General features: G+C 35.0%; 1 protein-coding gene across 4 annotated transcripts in view; it reads right to left on the bottom strand.

The window, feature by feature from the left end:
• The window catches only part of GPATCH8 (G-patch domain containing 8), a 111,697-nt gene that overhangs the window by 60,497 nt on the left and 32,752 nt on the right, over positions 1–18,448 (bottom strand). For 2 of the 4 annotated variants that reach the window (XM_004374291.2, XM_023729405.1), the window contains exons 2-3: positions 17,632–17,706; positions 9,256–9,328 (exon numbers count right to left, since the gene is read on the bottom strand). In XM_004374291.2, the coding sequence (XP_004374348.1) occupies positions 9,256–9,328; positions 17,632–17,706 (148 nt within the window). The remainder of the gene's footprint in view (positions 1–9,255; positions 9,329–17,631; positions 17,707–18,448) is intronic. The other 2 variants (XM_012554945.1, XM_023729406.1) reach the window with 1 other exon arrangement.

Genomic DNA, 18,448 nt, shown 5'->3' with positions numbered 1-18,448 from the left:
AGGATTCAATAAACGTACGCAGAATAAAAAAAATATTTGAAAAGCAACAATAGAGAACATGTAAGCACACAGCAATTACTTTCTCTTAAGACCTTATAGTCTAATGAGGGTAAAAAACAGACACAAATTATGCAAAATATAATATTAAAAATGTCACAGGAGAGGAATATAAAAAATGCAACAAGAAATCAGAAAGGAAATTATAGTGTAAGACAAACTACAATATTTCATTTTTCTCTGGAGACAAATTATCATCTCTAAAAATTTGCCCAAGGTTCTTATCACTCAATCTAGCCTCAAGTTCCTAGTGAATTTACACAAATTTATATTAATCACAAAGAATACATATGACCACTTCAAGTGTTCCAAGAAAAAAAAAAAATCACATTCAGACCTATCTCCATTTACTTTTGGCCAGAGTAACTACTGTCTATTTCAATTCTGTAGGACTTGTATTTCTCACCAGAATCCTATTTCTCCAGGAGACAGAAATGAGCCATGCCTATTAGGCACATTATGGCATACTGATGAAAAGCACAGGTTTCAACACCACGATTCTACCACTTATTTCCTAGACCTTGGGCAAATTATTGCTCAGACATCAATTTCTTCACCTGTAAAATGACAATCATATCTATCTCAAAGAGGTTTTAATTAGATAATCCATGTGCAATCACTCAGTAAACGCTTAATAATAAATGCTACCAATTATTATTACAAGGGATTAACACTAAACCCAGGGAACAAGGGCTTACTAGTCAAACACATGCATGAACTGACTGTACACTGTACTTTTATCATCCTTCATATCTTTATCTTCCTTTCCATTTCCACTGCTATTATTCTATTCCAAGCCCTTATCAACTCATACTCAGACAACTTTCTAAATGGTTTTTCATCTCAACCTTCAGATAATACTTTGACCAAACTAGTATTTGTACTTCCACTACAAATATTTGGCTGGTATTATGGAAAGAGAAAAGACTGAGAATCAGAGAATTGTGGCTCTGGTTTTAGCACTATCACTAACACATTTCAGAACCCTAAACCTAAATTTCTTCATCTGTAAAATGAGTTTTAGATTAAGTTACCTCTAACGTCTCTTCTTGCAATGAAAGTCTCTGCCTCACCTCTGCTCAAAAATTGCCTTTGGCTTACAAAATAAAAGTTTCAAATTCTTGGAGCAGCATTAAAGCCTTTCATATTCAATGTGGTAGTTTAAAGCACGGGTTTTGGAGCCAGAAATACCAAGGTTTAAATCCTGATTCTATAGTTTACTTGTTGTTTATCCTTGGACAACTTACAAACCTTCTCTAAGCCTCAGTTTCTTCTTCTGCAAAATGGGAATAACGATATTTATCTCACAGACTTGTTAGAAGAATTGAATGAGACAATACATGCTAAATGCTTCTTGTTACTAGCTGCCATTGAGTCAATTCCAAGTCATGGCAACCCCATGTGTTACAGAGCAGAACTGCTCCGTAGGGTTTTCTTGGTTGTAATCTTAACAGAAGGAGCTCTGCTGGCACAAACAGTTAAGCATTCAGCTGCTAATCAAAAGGCTGGCAGGCTGAACCCCCCCAGTGGCTCCACTGGAGAAAGATCTGGCAAACTTTGCCATGAACTTAACATATACTTGATGTCTTCTGATGTGTCCTTCCAATGTGATGATCTGTGCTGAGAAACAGCCTCTGTACAGCAACTGAGTTTTACCATTCTTCCTCCCCACCCCAAAATCTCTTCCTCTTTCTATTCTTGCCCCAAAAATTAGACCTCTTAATGTTGACTGCCAAAATTCTAATTTTATTTACTATCTGGGCTTCATTTCTTTCATTTATATTAACTAAATTCCATTAAGAAGGTCAAAGGCTCAATAGAACCAGTATCGTATTAAGTCCGATACATGAATTACTAAAATTATGCTTGCTTTGGGCAACTGCATTAAGACTGCAAGGCCTATTAGCTGGAAACAGAGGCCATTATAGCTACAAGCTCCTTCAGCTATACCAGCTCTGTGTATTAACTGTGTATTAACTAAGCCTTTCTGACAATCCATACCTTGCTTTGTTATTTGGGGACACTGTAAGTCTGCTGTCTTCCCCCAACCCACTCCTATTTTCAGTATCAGCTTTTTCTAAGAAGGGAAAATGCATAAAGGTAGAAACACTGGTTTCAAAGTCAGGCTTACGTTTGAATGGCAGAGACTCAGTAGCCAATACCTGTATCTTATTAAATGGGTCAATGCAAAACATCTAGATTCTAGATCAATATCAGGCAAATAATATGTTCTTATTAAGCATCCTTTCCTTTTCCCAAAGGAAAACAAACTTTGAAGGCAAATTAAAGTAGAAGAACAACAACTTAGCTTTTGTGAGGTCCCTATCCAGAAAATGTATTTATGTCACTGTAGTATTAAGGAAGGGTCCCTGGGTGGTACAAATGGTTTGCACTCAACTAACTGAAAGGTTGGCGGTTCAAACTCACCCAGCTGTACTGTGGAAGAAAGGCCTGGCAATTTGCTTCTGAAAAGACTACAGCCAAGAAAACTCTATGGAGTAATTCTACTCTTTAACACACGGGATCATCATGAGTCAGAATCGACTCAATGGCAATAGTTTAATATTAAGGGAAAGCTTTTTTTCTCAACCAATGATTTTTCTTAAGAAATTAGTGAAGTTTTAAAAATCAACATTCTGTTTTAACAATAAAGTCTAAATTGTAACACTACATATTTCTAGTCTATTCAAGTTTAGTTTTTGTTCAGTAATAAAATGCAGTATAAACATACTTGGGGCTTATCTAATAGAAACCTTACCCTGCTACATTCCCCATTTATTCCCTAACTGAAACTAGAAGGGGAGTGGAAAGCAACATACATAAAACAAAGAAACACCCTCAACCCTACTCTGCCTTGCCTCTGTCTACTCTTAAGTCTACTTTTTAAAAACAATTATTTTCTGTATTTTTGAATAGTAATGAAAGCACGATACCAAATTTTAAAAGCACACAATAAAAAGCAACTCAGTTTCCCTTCATGGAGTCTTTACAAAGATTTTTTTCTGCACAGTCAAACAAATATAAACATAAATATACAGGCACATCTTTTTAATGTTTTCACAGTAGAATGCATCAGTTTAATACCCAAACTATAAGGAATGTTTGATGCAACATTTTTCAGCCAATGTTTCTTATAAAGCAAAATATTTATGTTTCAATCTCAAAAATTTTATACAACATTTTAAAGAAAAAGATGTGTGAGAAGTCTGGAGACACATTCCACATTAAACTAGCAGATCTTTGCAAGAGCTATAAAAGTAGTATCAACAAAAGGAATGTGTAAGTTACTACATACGAAGTGTCTGTTAACAAGCATCTTAATTATTTGGTAATCAAGAAGGAATGTTTCAGCATTTTGCAGCCTAATGATTTTTTAAAATTTATAAATAGGCAGTTTTCTGTGTTTCAATTATGTTTTGGAAATTGGCTAGGGGCTGGGGTTGACATGTAACTCATTTGAAATAAGCTCCAAGGTAGAGTTTTCACACAGAATATTATAATTTTTCAGGAACAAAATACTGATTTTAAGCAGGAGGTGTATGTACAGTGAAATGTGTAAGAGCCAGAACTCAAAAGGACTGCCTTGTTTTTCCGGGTCTCACAAGTTTTCTGCCTCTGACAGGGGACAGTCACCACTTTTCCACTGCTCTCTATTTAATGGAAAATGTTTGAGTTTTCCTCCTCTGACAAGTTTCTTCCTTACATAGGTTCCGGCTTTCACAGATTCTACTGTATACACACGTACACATATATGCACGCACGCACACACACACCTCCTGCTTAAAATATATAATACCTCCACGCGCATGCACACACAAGTATATTATTTAATACAAATGATAGTTTACCATATAAACTGTTTTGCATGTTGCTTTTTCACTTAATGTATCTTAGAAACTGTCCCACAAATATTGGGTACATACTAAACTACCTCAATCCTTTTAAGGCCACACAGTTCTTCTTTAGGTATAAAGAATTTATTTATTCACGTCTAAAATGTCATTAGCCCTAAAACACACTATTATTTTATATTCCACTAAAAAAGTGGGGGGGGGGGTGCTGCCAACTATAACTGCAATGCCATTGAGAAGTCGCATCTGTTTTAAATTTATTAAAATACAAAAAAAGGCTTAGAATTAATGAAATATGGTAGACTGCAATTTTTTATTATTACAAATAGTGCTATAATAAATAATTTCAATCGCACATTATTTTATGCTTTTCACGAATAAGTGCAGGGCAGACACACAGAAGCACAACTGCTGGATCCAGGATACAAACACTTTAACCTTTAAGTAATACATCCAAATTGTTCCTGTCGTGGTGTTACCAATTTTTTTCACAGGCTATAACTAAGTGGAGTCCCTGAGTGGTGCAAATGGTTAATAAGCCTGGCTGCCGGAAGGTTGGAGGTTCAAGTCTACCCAAAGGCACCTCGGAAGAAAGATCCAGAGATCTATCTTCAAAAAATCTGCCACTGAAAACCCTGTGGAGCACAGCTCTACTGTGACACATGTGGGGTCACCAAGAGTTGGAACTGACTTGACCGTAAATGGTCTGGTTGATTTATGGTGTAATGCCTGTTCTCCCATATTCTGGCCAGGTTAATTATTTTATCTTTTCCAATCCAACAAGCGAAAAGGAGTATCTCATTGTGGTTTAATATGCGTATCTCTTATTATGAGATGGTTTGATAATATTTTCACATGTTTAAAGGCCATCTGCATTACTCTTCTGTAAACAGTGTTTACATCATTTCACCTTTTTCTATTTAGGTCTTTTTCATATTGATAAATACATGAAAGAAATATGTCCTTTGCCTAGAATGAGAGATATTTTCCCCAGTTTGTTATCTGTTGTTTCAATTTTATTTATGATGAAATGTAACCAAAGTTATTCTTCATTTAATGGCTTCCGAGGTTTGGGTTAAATTTAGAAAGGTTTTCCACATTCCAAGATTATTAAAAGTAATAATTCTCCCATTATTCATCCTAATAATTCTATGATTCATTTTTTTAAATTTAAATCTTTGATTCATCTAGAATATATCTGGGGCAAGGGGTAACAGTGGGGATCCAACTTTATGTTTTTTTTCTAGGTTGCTATCCACTGCTGAGTGACTGAAACTTTTTAGATGTTGTAAGTTAGGCTCAGAAGTAGGGATGACTGCCAAGCTCAGAATAAGTGAGACAGACACCAAAATTAGAGGTTTAGGGATCCTAAAAAGCATATAGCATTAAAAGCACAGATCCTGGAACCAGATACCTAACATATATTAAGCATATTAGCTACTACTGTTGTTAATTCTGGAAGATAGACAGTAAGTAGTAGCAAGATAGGGGCTTCCCTATTTATGATTTTTATGACATTTAGGTTTCTGATTAAGACCTAAAAGTGAATTATCTCTTATCCAATTAAAATAACTAAATATGCACTACACAACAACCCAATCTCATCGAGTCGATTCCGACTCAAAGTGACCCTACAGGACAGAGGTAGAACTGTTCCACAGGGTTTCCAAGGAGTGGCTGGTGGATCCAACTGCCAACCTTTTGGTTAGCAGCCGAGCTCTTAACTACTGCGCCACCAGGGCTCGTGCACTATACAACAGAGGTGTTAATAACAGTATTTTTATAGCATCTTACAGATTTTATAAAGTGACTTCACTAACACTGATTTACTTCATATCCTCATAATCACACTGTGAGAAGATGGGCAAATATTTTAATTCCCATTTACTGCTGGGAATATTTTAGTGATGGTAACTTGTCCCTTTACTTAAAGGAAATGACAGAGCCAAACTGAAACCCAGATATTATGTTTCCAAATGCTGTTAACATACCTACTGCCTTCATACCCTGCACCAAGTACTTTTACACAAAAATGAATGAGAATTTCCATCCTGAAGAAGCTTGAAACAATTTGCCAGGTAAATATTGAGACTGATCACAAGCTTTATTCTAAGTATGCAAGGAACACATACAAGTATAAAACATGGTCCCTGGTCTCAAGAAACCTTCAAAGGTCTATAGTAATTAAAAAAGCAAGACTTAGAGGAGTAGAAAGTAAACCTGAACAGCAGGAACTATGTCTTATCTATTTTGTCCATGTCTTATGCTACTCTGTATGGTCTGCATGACTAAAATATATTATTATTAGCTCAGAAAATATCTGTTGGCTGTCTATTATTGATTGAACCTTTTAGACAGGGTGAGATACGGAATATCTGACTTGATTCATATTTTCCAGGGGCTCAACTTTTGTTTGAGACCAAAGAGCCAGCCAAATCATCAAATACCTCTTATACTATATAACAAAGGAAGGGTTGGCGCCATTCTGGGCTGTACCTACTGACTAAACATATTTCATATCAAAATAAAGATTTTCAGCTATATTATTCCATTACATTTCAAAGCTGCCAGAAGGTTATATAACAATCTCCAGAACTGAATCCAGTCCAACTGCCACAAAATATAATTAAAATCCACTGTTGCTTTATTCCAAATTAAACACATCTCTTGCCTCTACAACAAGCAATTACCCATAATACTTCTTGTCAACAGGTCTTTCTTTGTGTTGTTTCCTTCTAGCATCTTGTCAACGTTATCTTCTACAGGTCTTTTATTTTTTAATCTTAACAATAACTTACCTGCTACGTAAAAGTTATTATTTTTCTAACTTTTGAAATATTTTAATAAATATGAAGGCAGAACAAAAGGTGAGTAACAGGAAAATTCAAATGTAAAATTACACCCAGCTTACAAAGTACAATTTTCTATCCTGCCATATATAACTTTGTTCCAGAGTCAGCATGCCCTGTTCTCCAATCTATCCAATGATTTGAGATATCTGCACTCTAGCCCCAAGAACTGGCACTGTTTGTAAAAGCCTTGCATGGGTCAAAATAACTTTTAAACCTTTAACAAAAAAGCCCAAAGAGATCAGGTCTAAATTTTAGTGGTATGCCATACGTTACTCAGAGTTCTAAATTCAAATAAAAGGGGGAACAGAAAGTTGACAATAAACTAATAAATGCAAAGAACTCTTACAAAGCCATGCATCTAGAAATTATACACAATGATAAATATATACAATACTGAGGAGGCATTATTATTTTCACTAGAGGGACAAGAGCTTTCTTCAGTGATTATTTATGGCAAAAGTTTAGTACAGTGAACAATCTGTCATAAATTGCCTCAATATACCATAAATGTGGTTATACTCTAGGTCAAATATGTGGGTATTACAGAAAGAAAAAGCATGTGAAAGAAATCAGCACAATGCCTGCACACTGCTGAATCTCATGCTAGAAGATAAAGAGCCATTTATGAGACTATTAAATTCGGCTCTCAACGCTGGCAACAGAATAAGGTTCCATTCTTTTTGAAGGGTAAAGATACTGTACTAGCCATTCAAAGCAGATAGCCTCGAGATTTCCCTTGTATTTTAAATGAATAATAGATTTATGAGTTACTGAGTGCTTACTATATGCCTATTATCATGGAGGAGACGGAGGTAAAATATGAAAAAAACCTAATTCCTCTTTTCAAGGAGCTCAAAGTTTAAAGAAAACCAAAGTTCTAAAGTGTACTTAAAGATGAAACAAAAATAAAATTTATATCATCCAAAGATAGGTGGGTATTGATTTATATCTCCTTTCTTTAAAAAAAAAAAAAAAATACTGCAGGCTCTAATTGTATTTAAAGTCTCTAGTCTCTGATGCTTACAATAAAAAATTCTGGGACTCAAAATAGATTTGCTAGCCCGTATGAAATACCCCAAAATTCTACTCCCTGTGTGCCTAACCAAAGAAAGTAACAATCCTCCTGGGTATCCCTATATAGAAAGAAATGTTTCAAATAGGGAAACTCAAATTCAGTCTTCAGACTTTCTTCTCAGTAATCATCTCCATTCAATTCAACCTAACACTTACAAGTATACAAATTACTAGACAAATTCTCTCATTACCCTCTCTCTTCTGGACTCTTAGAAAATCTGTGGTCTATGCCATACAAATTGTTCTTAATCATAGAGTATTCCTTGTATTGTTCACAATGAGTTCTTGTGGCACTTGGAAACAAGTTTTATGGTAATCAAATCTTTATATCTCTCCCAAAAAAAACAGGTTAATGCTTAGTATAAATATTCATTCAAAATATATTTATTAAGCTTCTCCTATGTGTCATCACTGAACAGAATTTGTGGAAGCAGAATTTAAAAAGCAGAAGTTATAATGGTTGAAATGTCCTATTTCATGCTCTGTCCTCTAGGTTCCCTTTACAAACATACTTGAATTAATTACAAACTTCCACATTAAAACTATGGAAATCCTTTTTCCAAAATTCAACGTATTAGTTAACACCTTTGCCTCCAAAGATCCCTTTATACAATGAGCCCTTCCAAGACCAGATGTAAAAGCACAATTATTCCCATCATTTCTGAGGTAGTATTCACATCTGCAAAGAACAAACAGTAGTTCTTGAATCTGAGAGCGCTAAACAGTGAATAGAGATGGCTGGTTTCCAACTAGCAAGAACTCTGAAGCAGAAATATTAGTATTTTTTTACCCAAATGATTAGTATAGTTAAAGAGAAAAATAAGTGCAATGGAAACTTTAAATCATCCATTTTTCAGAACCTGATCTGAACCTGATAAATGGCCTTCCTCTGAGCCCTAGGAAACCTCTGCTCCCGTTTTATGTTTCATGTGGGTCAATTTTTCTCTCCACCACTACATGGCTTCTGATTACAGAGCAAAACAGCCAGGACAGTCACAGGCTTCAGGGAAAATTTGGGAGGATAAAATTTAAACTCTGCTGTTGAAAAGTTCTCTTCATAATACAGACAACACAATACAAAGTCACTAAGTGATACAAAGAAAGCACACTCTGATACTATGTATTCCTTTTACTCTATCCACCCATCACCCCACCAAAAAAAATTTAAAAGTTTGAGCCACACGCATTAAGTCTGACCTGGAAGTTTTAATGACAAAGCAGCTTACTCTTGCAAAATTTATTAGCAAACATGGAGTGACTTAAAATATAGTCTTAGGGAAAATAGACTATTCTAGAGGGGGCACAGGGAAGCAGGGGGGAAAAAACCCAAACACTTTTTTTTAAAAGACAACAAGTATAATCAGGCACAAGATCTGCATCAAAAATATTGTTATCTTTTTCCATAAATTTAAAAAACTTACCCTGAAGAGATTTTCCCAATCCCTGGCCCAGCTTCCACCCATGTTTCTGGAGTAAGCGGTGTCCAATATTATCCTGACAGACAGAACAGAGAGACAAACCAAAAATATTCCAATAATATATTCTTCCCTTCCTAGTGACATTTACACAGGTGATGAGCAGGAGATAATTCTACATATATGCATGCAAAAGGTGCTAATAATAGAGTAAATGTGCCCAATAAAAGGGACATTAATGTAAGAAATGCTGGCTAGTATTTTATATGGGAAGAACACATGGGGGAAGGGTCCTTTCTGATGGTGTGCTGGGCAACTTTTGTACATAACACTAAAAAGGAGAAAAAAGGGGAAAGGGAAAGGGGGAGGAATACATTTATGAAGTTTATTAAAAATAACATTAAAAAGCATCAAATCAAGGTACAATCATATCCACCACCTAGACAAGCACCACTTTAAGATTTCTTTTTAAAGAAAATCTATATTGTGTTTAGTTTTTTGTTTATGTGTCAGGCTTTCATGATACAAAGTAAGTTGTAAGTGTAAGACTGCCCCACCACTAGAAATGAAAACACAATCAGAGCAAAATCCAGGCTAGACTTGATTGGTTTTTTTTTTAATGTATATATATATATGTATATATATAAATATTTAACTAGCATGCAGCCAATATTAAACTGAAAAAACAGTGAGGTTAGTAAAACAAGAAATTAAATTGATTAAACAGAAAAATAAAATGAGCTCAAGCACAGACTGAGTGATGCATTTCAACATGTAATCTAACAAAATTGCTAAAATGTTAGAATGAAACAGGCCTAGCAATAAGTTAACAGTAAAGAACCATTAGTGCATGTAGGGGGGAGAAAACCAACATACATAATGTCTCATCTTCCTAGGAGAACAGTGAAAAGGTATTTCAATGTAAATTGCATGAAAAGACATCAGAAACAACAAGTAAATGTCAGCTTCTGTGTAAGGAGTCAAGGTCTCAGAAATCTCTGCAGCCCTTTGTCCAATTCTTTGATTTTTACAGTTACTATGAAGTAGCAAGACAAAGCTAAAATAACCATTCACTGTATCAGATAAAATGATGCTACTCAACCAATGGGAAACATTGAAAAATTATAAACACAGAGTGTTCTTTATGCATAAAAAAGTAATTTACAGTATCAATCTGGTATCATCATTTGAAATAACCTCTATTTCCTGAAATTAATTTATAAAATTAACAAAATCCCAAATCTTTTAATTAAAACCAAATAATCCATAAACTGCTTATTACTTTTCAGTTCCAAAATTCAATGATAAAATGCTCTTTGGAGTCACAGAGGAAATAAAACAATTATTTTACTGTTAATCTTCTCTGATAGGAAGTTAACAGATTAAGTCTCCCCAGTGCTCAGTTTAAAAAAAAAGACAACTTCCTTCTACAAATTTCTGACAGCATGCGAACTGGAAAACTGGACTGAGCAGCTGTTTCACTGATCAGGTGGGAAAAAAATCAACATACTTTTTCAAAAAACAAAACCGGCTAGGCAAATGCCAATTAAAACTTGTTTCTGAAACAAAAGATACTATTTTTTTAAATATACAAAATCATGATAGTCCTCAAAAGGTCTCTAGAAATTACTTTTGCTAGGAAAAAGAATTACTAGAAAACTCTATGGTATGTGTAATCCCAGGAAATGACTTCCACATTATTAGATATCACAAAAACTTTATCTAATACTGCTGCCTCTTCTTTCTCCCTTCTCCCCTCTCAACTGAAATGCCAGGAAAAGTATCCCCTTAATTAGTATTGGGTGTCTATTTATAAATAACTTCATTATCAAAAAATATGAAAAGTCTTAATGTAAGTAATATTAGCAGAAAATGAAAAGGTAAAGAGGCTCTTCTTTTACTACTATGAAAACAAACTTACCTGTATATAAATTCTTATTTCATAACAGAATTCCTACAACTGAGTAACCCTAGAAAGGACAAGGATAGCAGAACGACTCTAAGATTATATGGTTAATTTAAATTAATGTTTAATCTTTTCATAGGCTAATGTAACTATACTTGGCATAGGAATTTCGAGTACTAAACAATGCTGACAAAAATTGTTGCTCCCCTTTTTTTATTTAAGAAAACTCAAATTTTTGGTTATGCAGAGATGAGACATTATGCTGACTGTGTTATATTATGAATGCACTAAAAAAAAACAGACAGATGAAGCAGTATGCTATTTCCAAAAGCAGTGCAAGTGGAGTGAAAGCATTTCCATACGAACCTGGCTTTAAAAACTGGGCTGTCAAAAGAACAGTTAAATGTAACACAAAGTAAGAAACTGTCCAATCACTAATGGTCGTTTTATTTTATTTTTGTCTTGTTTTCAATTCACTGCTTGCAAGTAATGTATTTATTAAGAAGAGTGAAAGCATAAGTAAATTCACGAGTCAAGACCAGCTGAGAGATTCAAGAGCAGCGTGTTGTGACTGACAACAGTGAAAGGAAAAGCAAATGTTAAAGGGAGAGGAAGAAAAAAAGAAAAATTTAAGGTTATACACATTAGCACCACTTTTACAAAACCACTCAAGAGGACAGCTGTCACCTTCTCAAAGAAAAGCTAATGAAACAAATGGCAGTGGCATTTCTCTTCTAAAACTTCAGGTAAAAACTGCTCTTTAATTAAATCTACTTTCCCAAATATGATTAGGGAATAAAATATTGAAGGCTATATTAAAATTATTAACATGCCACCCTTAGTCCTTCTGATGACAACAAAGGCAATAGAAACAGCAGACATATCTCCCAGAACCTCTTCCTCTCATGGGAATAACCAACCTCGTAGATTAGAGTGAGTGACTAATACAGAAAAACTAGGCCTTTCTATCATTCCAGGCTATCTGCTTTTTGAGGGAAAAAGGCAGCTCTGTGACTCTGCTGAAAGGGCTAGTATTCACTTTGGTCCCCTTTTCGACTAAGAAAGAAGAAAAAGTTTTCATAAATGCTACTCAAAAATCCAAGTAGGCTTAAGGATGATGGATAACACAGGAAGGCACACTAAAACATCTTATAACAATGTAGAACAAAGCAGATGTGCCTATCTCTGAAATGTTCAAATGTTCACCGAACTCTCACTGTGAAAGAACAACGGACTCATCCACCAGCCTAGAAAAATAACTACTAGTCTCTGTTTAAGGTTGTGATTTTTCCAATTATTCCCATGGATGATATTTACAACAGTAAACTGAACTAATTTCTGGTCCAAACAGATAATCTAGACAGATTAGGGCAATGAGCACTAAATTTACCTAAAATAGTAAAAGATTAAGTAATTACTATTTTAGTCATTACAGTACCAAAACAAAAACCAAACCCGTTGCTGTCAAGTCGATTCCGACTCACAGCAAACCTATAATGACTAAAAAAATCTTTCGGTTGTTAATGTGTAGTTTGGGGTTTAATTATAATCTCACAGAACCAAAAATAAATAAGAAGACATTTTCTTCTTTTCTAACACAGCCTGGTTCACGACTACCAAAAAAGCATGATAGTGGCAGGCTGTTTATAATTTCAATGTATGTGGAATAACAGCAAGAAAATTTTAGACTAATTAAAAAACAATTGAACTCTGCCCAAGGGTGGTAGGCAAAAACCTAGTCTTCCACATGATTCATAAAGCATTCCCACAAACCACCGATTTGTTACTCTCTGTGCTCAAAACCCCAAAACAGCAGCAGCATGGCAGCATCTTTGGACATGAAGTTCTTCTAATTCTAGTTAAACTGCAAAGCTGAGCTGAAAACCCAAACTTTTTTTCACTTAGATTGCCTCAGTTGTCCTTTACCTTTTTTTTCTATTTCTAAACCTGAATGTATAATTAAAATGCTACATTCTTATCCTTTGTTCCCCTCTATTATATGTGTAAAACAGCATATGAATGCGAAAAAGGGATATAATTTTTAAATGGGAAGATCTTTGAAAGCAAGAAATGTGTGTAACTATAAATATGCTGAAAATAGAGTATCATCAATAAAAAATATCTCATTATTGTTTCAGTCATTCTTCAACATTTTTATTAACTAAATACCAAGCAGAAAATTTTCCCGGGAATTCCTCTCTGCTGCATGAAGCTATATACCACCACAGTAACACAATGATCATTCTGGCACCACCACCACCAATCTATATAATGGTAGCCTGCCAAAACACAAATAAAAATTTACTTTATTGTATGGAGCTGATTCCAAGTTTTTGTAGTAAGAAACAGAATGTCACATCTCAAGAGAAAACTATACTACAGGTATGCCAGTGACTGGATGGATATCAATTCCACGCTGAATTTTCTTTTAGCTGCCAGCCACATTCAGTTTACATCATTTAGCTCATTTTCAACAGTGACAAAAACGGTAGGTCTCTTGAGTGGATTGTAAGCTTTGCTGATTGTGTATTAAAGAATCTATAAGCAAGAACTGAATGCTAATAAGTGAACCCATGCAAACAACATGTTGTAAAAATTCCCAAAACAAAAAATCTCTAGCTCACTACAGATGACACAATGAAGACTGGAGAGAAAAGCCATATAGTAATGCTACACCATTCAGCTTCAAGAAGCACATTATTTATAGTGCAGTCCACATATGGTCACTGCTAAATGTCAAATCAGCAGTCTTATAAAGTTACAGTTTGGAACTAGTGGAGTCCACAGATCTAAACAGATACGCAACATGACAAAACCCAATTATACATATACTTCTAAATCCTTAGATGAGCAAACTAAACATCAGCCACCAAAGTTTGAAAACTTACATTAATTTTTAAAACCTGACAACTGTTAAGACAGAATTTTAATTACTCAGGCAAAGCAAAGACCAACTAATGTGCTAATGGGTAGTTTTACTTCCAGCTACAACAATGACAACATATTTTAAGTCTATGATGTAAGCGTTTTTGCCTTCTGTACAGCTTAAAAGAATTCTGTCACTTAATTTCTCATCTTCCTTCTATAATAAAGGTCCTAAAAGACCAAATATTCTAAATCACACTAATTCTTAGAACTATGGTGGAGTCCTAGACTGGGTTTAGATCAAGTTTGATTTGTTCTCTAAATATCTTTAAGTATTTGAAGGTCATAATTATAATGGCTATTATAATGGCTGGGTCCTAAAAATCTCAAAGCAATAACAACTTATAAAATTCAAATTCCAAAAACACTATTTGTAGTAATCAATTCTAATACTAATACTTTCTACCTTGTCTTTAAATTTGGATAATTAAGTTGTCTGACAATTCTTACATAATTTTCTTAGAAAGGTGTTTTACTCTTCATTAGAAATTTCATTGAAAGCTATTTGGTTGGTTAAAATAAAGAGGGGGGAATAAGACTTTATAATAAAGATTATGTAATTCTTTACAAATGCTGGATTTTGATGTGTTTTCAACATTTGCCTATTTAAACTGAAATACCTGTATCATCTCACTAACAAATCTAGGTTTTAGAAGTTCACTAAGCATAATACATGATTGCATCTTTGTATCTCACTTTCCATCTTGCCAGTTTGCATCAGATTTACCCTATTAGAAAACAAAAAGACCTTAATCCTATACTCACAATAACCCTTCACACAGGCAAATCCTTGGCACAAACCTGTGCAGAGACTTCCACGGTTACCAGCTGCTGCAGATTACCTTTGTTAAAAAAAAAAAATGACTAGACCTTTAGCTCCTGCAATGATCTGTAGACTCCCAAAGCTGCATATTTCCAGCCACTTTTGAGTTGCATGCTGTAGCAAAACAGTCAGCACCTCTCAACAGATATTGCTGCAGAGAAAGATTTTAATTCAGCATAGAAAAAGCTGCGCCATTTCCCTCTAAGAACAAGACGGCTCGATATAGCCAGCCAGCCATATAACTCAATATATGCTATCATTTCTTAGGTGATAGGGGACTTCTTTTGTTTAGGGGGAAGAGGGAGGAAACACTACCTACTTTGGTGCCGATCATTTTATGAGTTTCTTTGAACACTTCAAATCTGATTCCCAAATGATTTGGTAGCAGAAATAAGATCCCTCCCATCTTGTGTGCCCCAAAAAAGTAGGCTTTGAAGCTCCTGCTGCTATACCTGAACTACCATATCTCACATAATGCATGTATTTATGTATCTCAGGAGTAAACTTCCATTAGAAGTATACATTAATATACTATGTATCTCTGGACATACACTTATTTACAAAAAAAATTCAGCCTAATTACTATACTATTTGCTATTTTAAGTGGAAAAGATAATTCTATTTAATAAATAATGCATATCAATTCCACTCCTACTCACTGAGATTACTCATGAATGATTAGTCAGACTGTCTTCTGATAGTTTTCTCACTTTGACATGTGCCAGAATTTATGACAAGTGTGAGAGGTGAAATAGCATTAGCCTCACCTGACACAGGAATGAATTCTTCAGAAACCTTTAAAGTATAGCCCTCAAAGAAGGCTTAATCCACTGCCCTCCAGTTGATTCCAACTTACAGCAACCCTACAGGACGAGGGAGAACTGCCCCATAGGGTTTTCAAAGCTGTAAATTTTTACAGAAGCCAACTGCCACATCTTTCTCCTGCAAAGCGGCTGTTGGGTTCAAACCACCAACCTTTTGGTTTGCAGCCAAGTGCTTTCACCACTGTGCCACCAGAGGTCCTCAAAGAAGGCTTAGGAAATGTTAAAAATCGTTTAATTTAGTGGTTTTCTAAAATCTTTGTTAAGTATAGTAATAATGAACACTAGGCTGTAAATTTACTCTAATTATAAATTTCCTGCTGCTGTCAAGTCAAAGTACCCCCAAAATTACAGCATGTATAAGAATACTAACCAATCATGTACCTTGTAGAATACGGTACTGCGAACTTGCTTCTGAAAGATCTGTTCTTAAACTCTGACACAAAGAAACATTTAAATTAAAATGGAAAAATTGTTATTTTTCAAGTGCAAGATACTGATCTAGCCTGCAGATTACATTATAAAATTCTACCTTATGCTAATCCCCAAAATGATAAGGAACAAGGCATAAATTCCAATGGTTTTTAATTTAGCAAGGTGGGCTTGGCATTTATCCTTATGTCAAAACACAAGATTGGGCTTTCAGCGCATCAGATGTGAATTCTCCCTCTGCAGCATTATCACATGCGTCATCAATTACTGCCATGCCTAAGTCTAGCATCATGCCAGCACATTAAGACAGAAAGTACTATATGCAGTGTTCACTGGACCAGAAGGACAGAAATAAGAAGGGGAGGTGGGGGAAAAAGAAACCCTAGAAAAGAAATTAAAAAAAGGCAGACCGTGCAATACAAACCAGATCATGGCTGCTTAGCTAATATGGGCCAACTGCTGTGGAAGAAAAATGTCGAACACCCCAAGTTGTGTAAATTTCTGTAAACATCTAAACACACACACAAACACACACACAACACCAACCTAATTAGGAACATAAATATATGTTGATCCTTTACTATGTTACAGTTTTGAAAATAAAAGCTAAAATTAAAATATCTGTACTTTCTAAACTGCCTTCTTACTTTCCTGAGGGAGGAGAAGAAGCTACTGTTTCTTAAAGGGAGTGAGGAGCTTGCCTTGACTACTACAAAGATTAAGAGTCCCTCTCTGATTTACTTTTTTCACTCAAATCTTACCAATAGCTCACTAAAATTCTTATTAAGTATGTACACTTAAGCACACTTATTAAATGCTGACATACTGACAAGTTTAGACAGTTTAACAACAGACTGTGTAATTTAAAAATAATGGGTTTTTTAAATGAAAAAAATGCTGAAAAATTAATTTAAAAAAAAAAAATAGAGGAAAAGAAATCTCCTTGTTTTCTTGCTTGGCATTAATCTCCAAAACTAAGCTGTGTGAAAATAGAAAGAATTGGCTTTTGACAAAAACCAGACATCTCTTATGCTACAGAAACCAAATTTACCATGTTCCGTAAGTCTGGTAAATAAAATGTATTAATCCTTAACTGTTTCTAATGGAGCACTTCACACATGATTGCACTGCCCAAGAAAAGTGAAGCTATTAAAGGATCAAAATACATTTTACTCCTTTATTCAATTTACGAAAATACTAAACTTTAACTGCTATCTTTAACCGAATATTAGTATGGGCCAAAATGATATTTTTCCATCAAAGTTCTAACTTGTTTTTAGAGTTTTTAGACTAATCTCCCAACATATTAAATATTATACTACATCCCAAACTCTATTAGATTACTGTAGGGCATGCAAGTAAAAAGCTTTAAACTGTACTATCAGTTATTAGTAAGCTTAACTTCATTCACATCAAGTGTCACACGAACACTACCTAACTGGCTATGACCCAAAATTAAACACTGATCATCTTACCGATTCTATAGGCTTATCAAGTGACGCTTGTTCAATTTCCAAGTGTCCTTCTTCATACTGATCAAAGTGATTACCCTGAAAAAAGAAGACTACAGTTATTTTTCAAAAGCAATACATACCAAAATTTCTAACACCTAATCAAACTAGGGGTCATTTTTAATCTTACATTCCTTTTTTTTTTTCCTCTCTTTTTTTTTAAATTGTACTTTAGATGAAGGTTTACAGAACAAATAGTTTCTCATTAAACAGTTAGTACACATATTGTTTTATGATAATGCTTAACAACCCCACAACATGTCAACACTGTCCTTCTCAACCCTGGGTTCCCTATTAACAGCTTTCTGTCCCCTCCTGCCTTCTAGTCCTTGTCCCTGGAGTGTTGTGCCCCATTAGTCGTATTTTGTTTTATGGGGCTGTCTATTCTTTGGCTGGATGGTGAACCTCGGGAGTGACTTCATTACCGAAAAGGTGTCCGGGGGCCATACCCTCAGGGTTTCTCCAGTCTCTATCAGGCCAGTAAGTCTGGTCTTTTTTTGTGAATTAGAGTTAGAATTTTGTTCTACATTTTTCTCCAGCTCTGTCCAGGACCCTCTGTTGTGATCCCAGTCAGAGCAGTCAGTGGTGGTAGCCAGGCACCATCCGGTTGTACTGGACTCAGTCTAGTGGAGGCCGTGGTAGTTGTGGTCCAATAGTCCTCTGGACTGCTCTTTCCCTTGTATCTTGTTTTCTTCATTCTCCCTTGCTCCCGAAGAAGTAAGACCAGTGGAGCATCTTAGATGGCTGCTCACAGGCTTTTAAGACCCCAGACGCTACTCAC

Source organism: Trichechus manatus, unplaced genomic scaffold, assembly GCF_000243295.1.
Source record: "Trichechus manatus latirostris isolate Lorelei unplaced genomic scaffold, TriManLat1.0 scaffold00028, whole genome shotgun sequence".
NCBI lineage: Eukaryota > Metazoa > Chordata > Mammalia > Sirenia > Trichechidae > Trichechus > Trichechus manatus.
The sequence above is the reverse complement of the archived record's forward strand: the minus strand, read 5'-3'. Positions and strand labels throughout refer to the sequence as shown.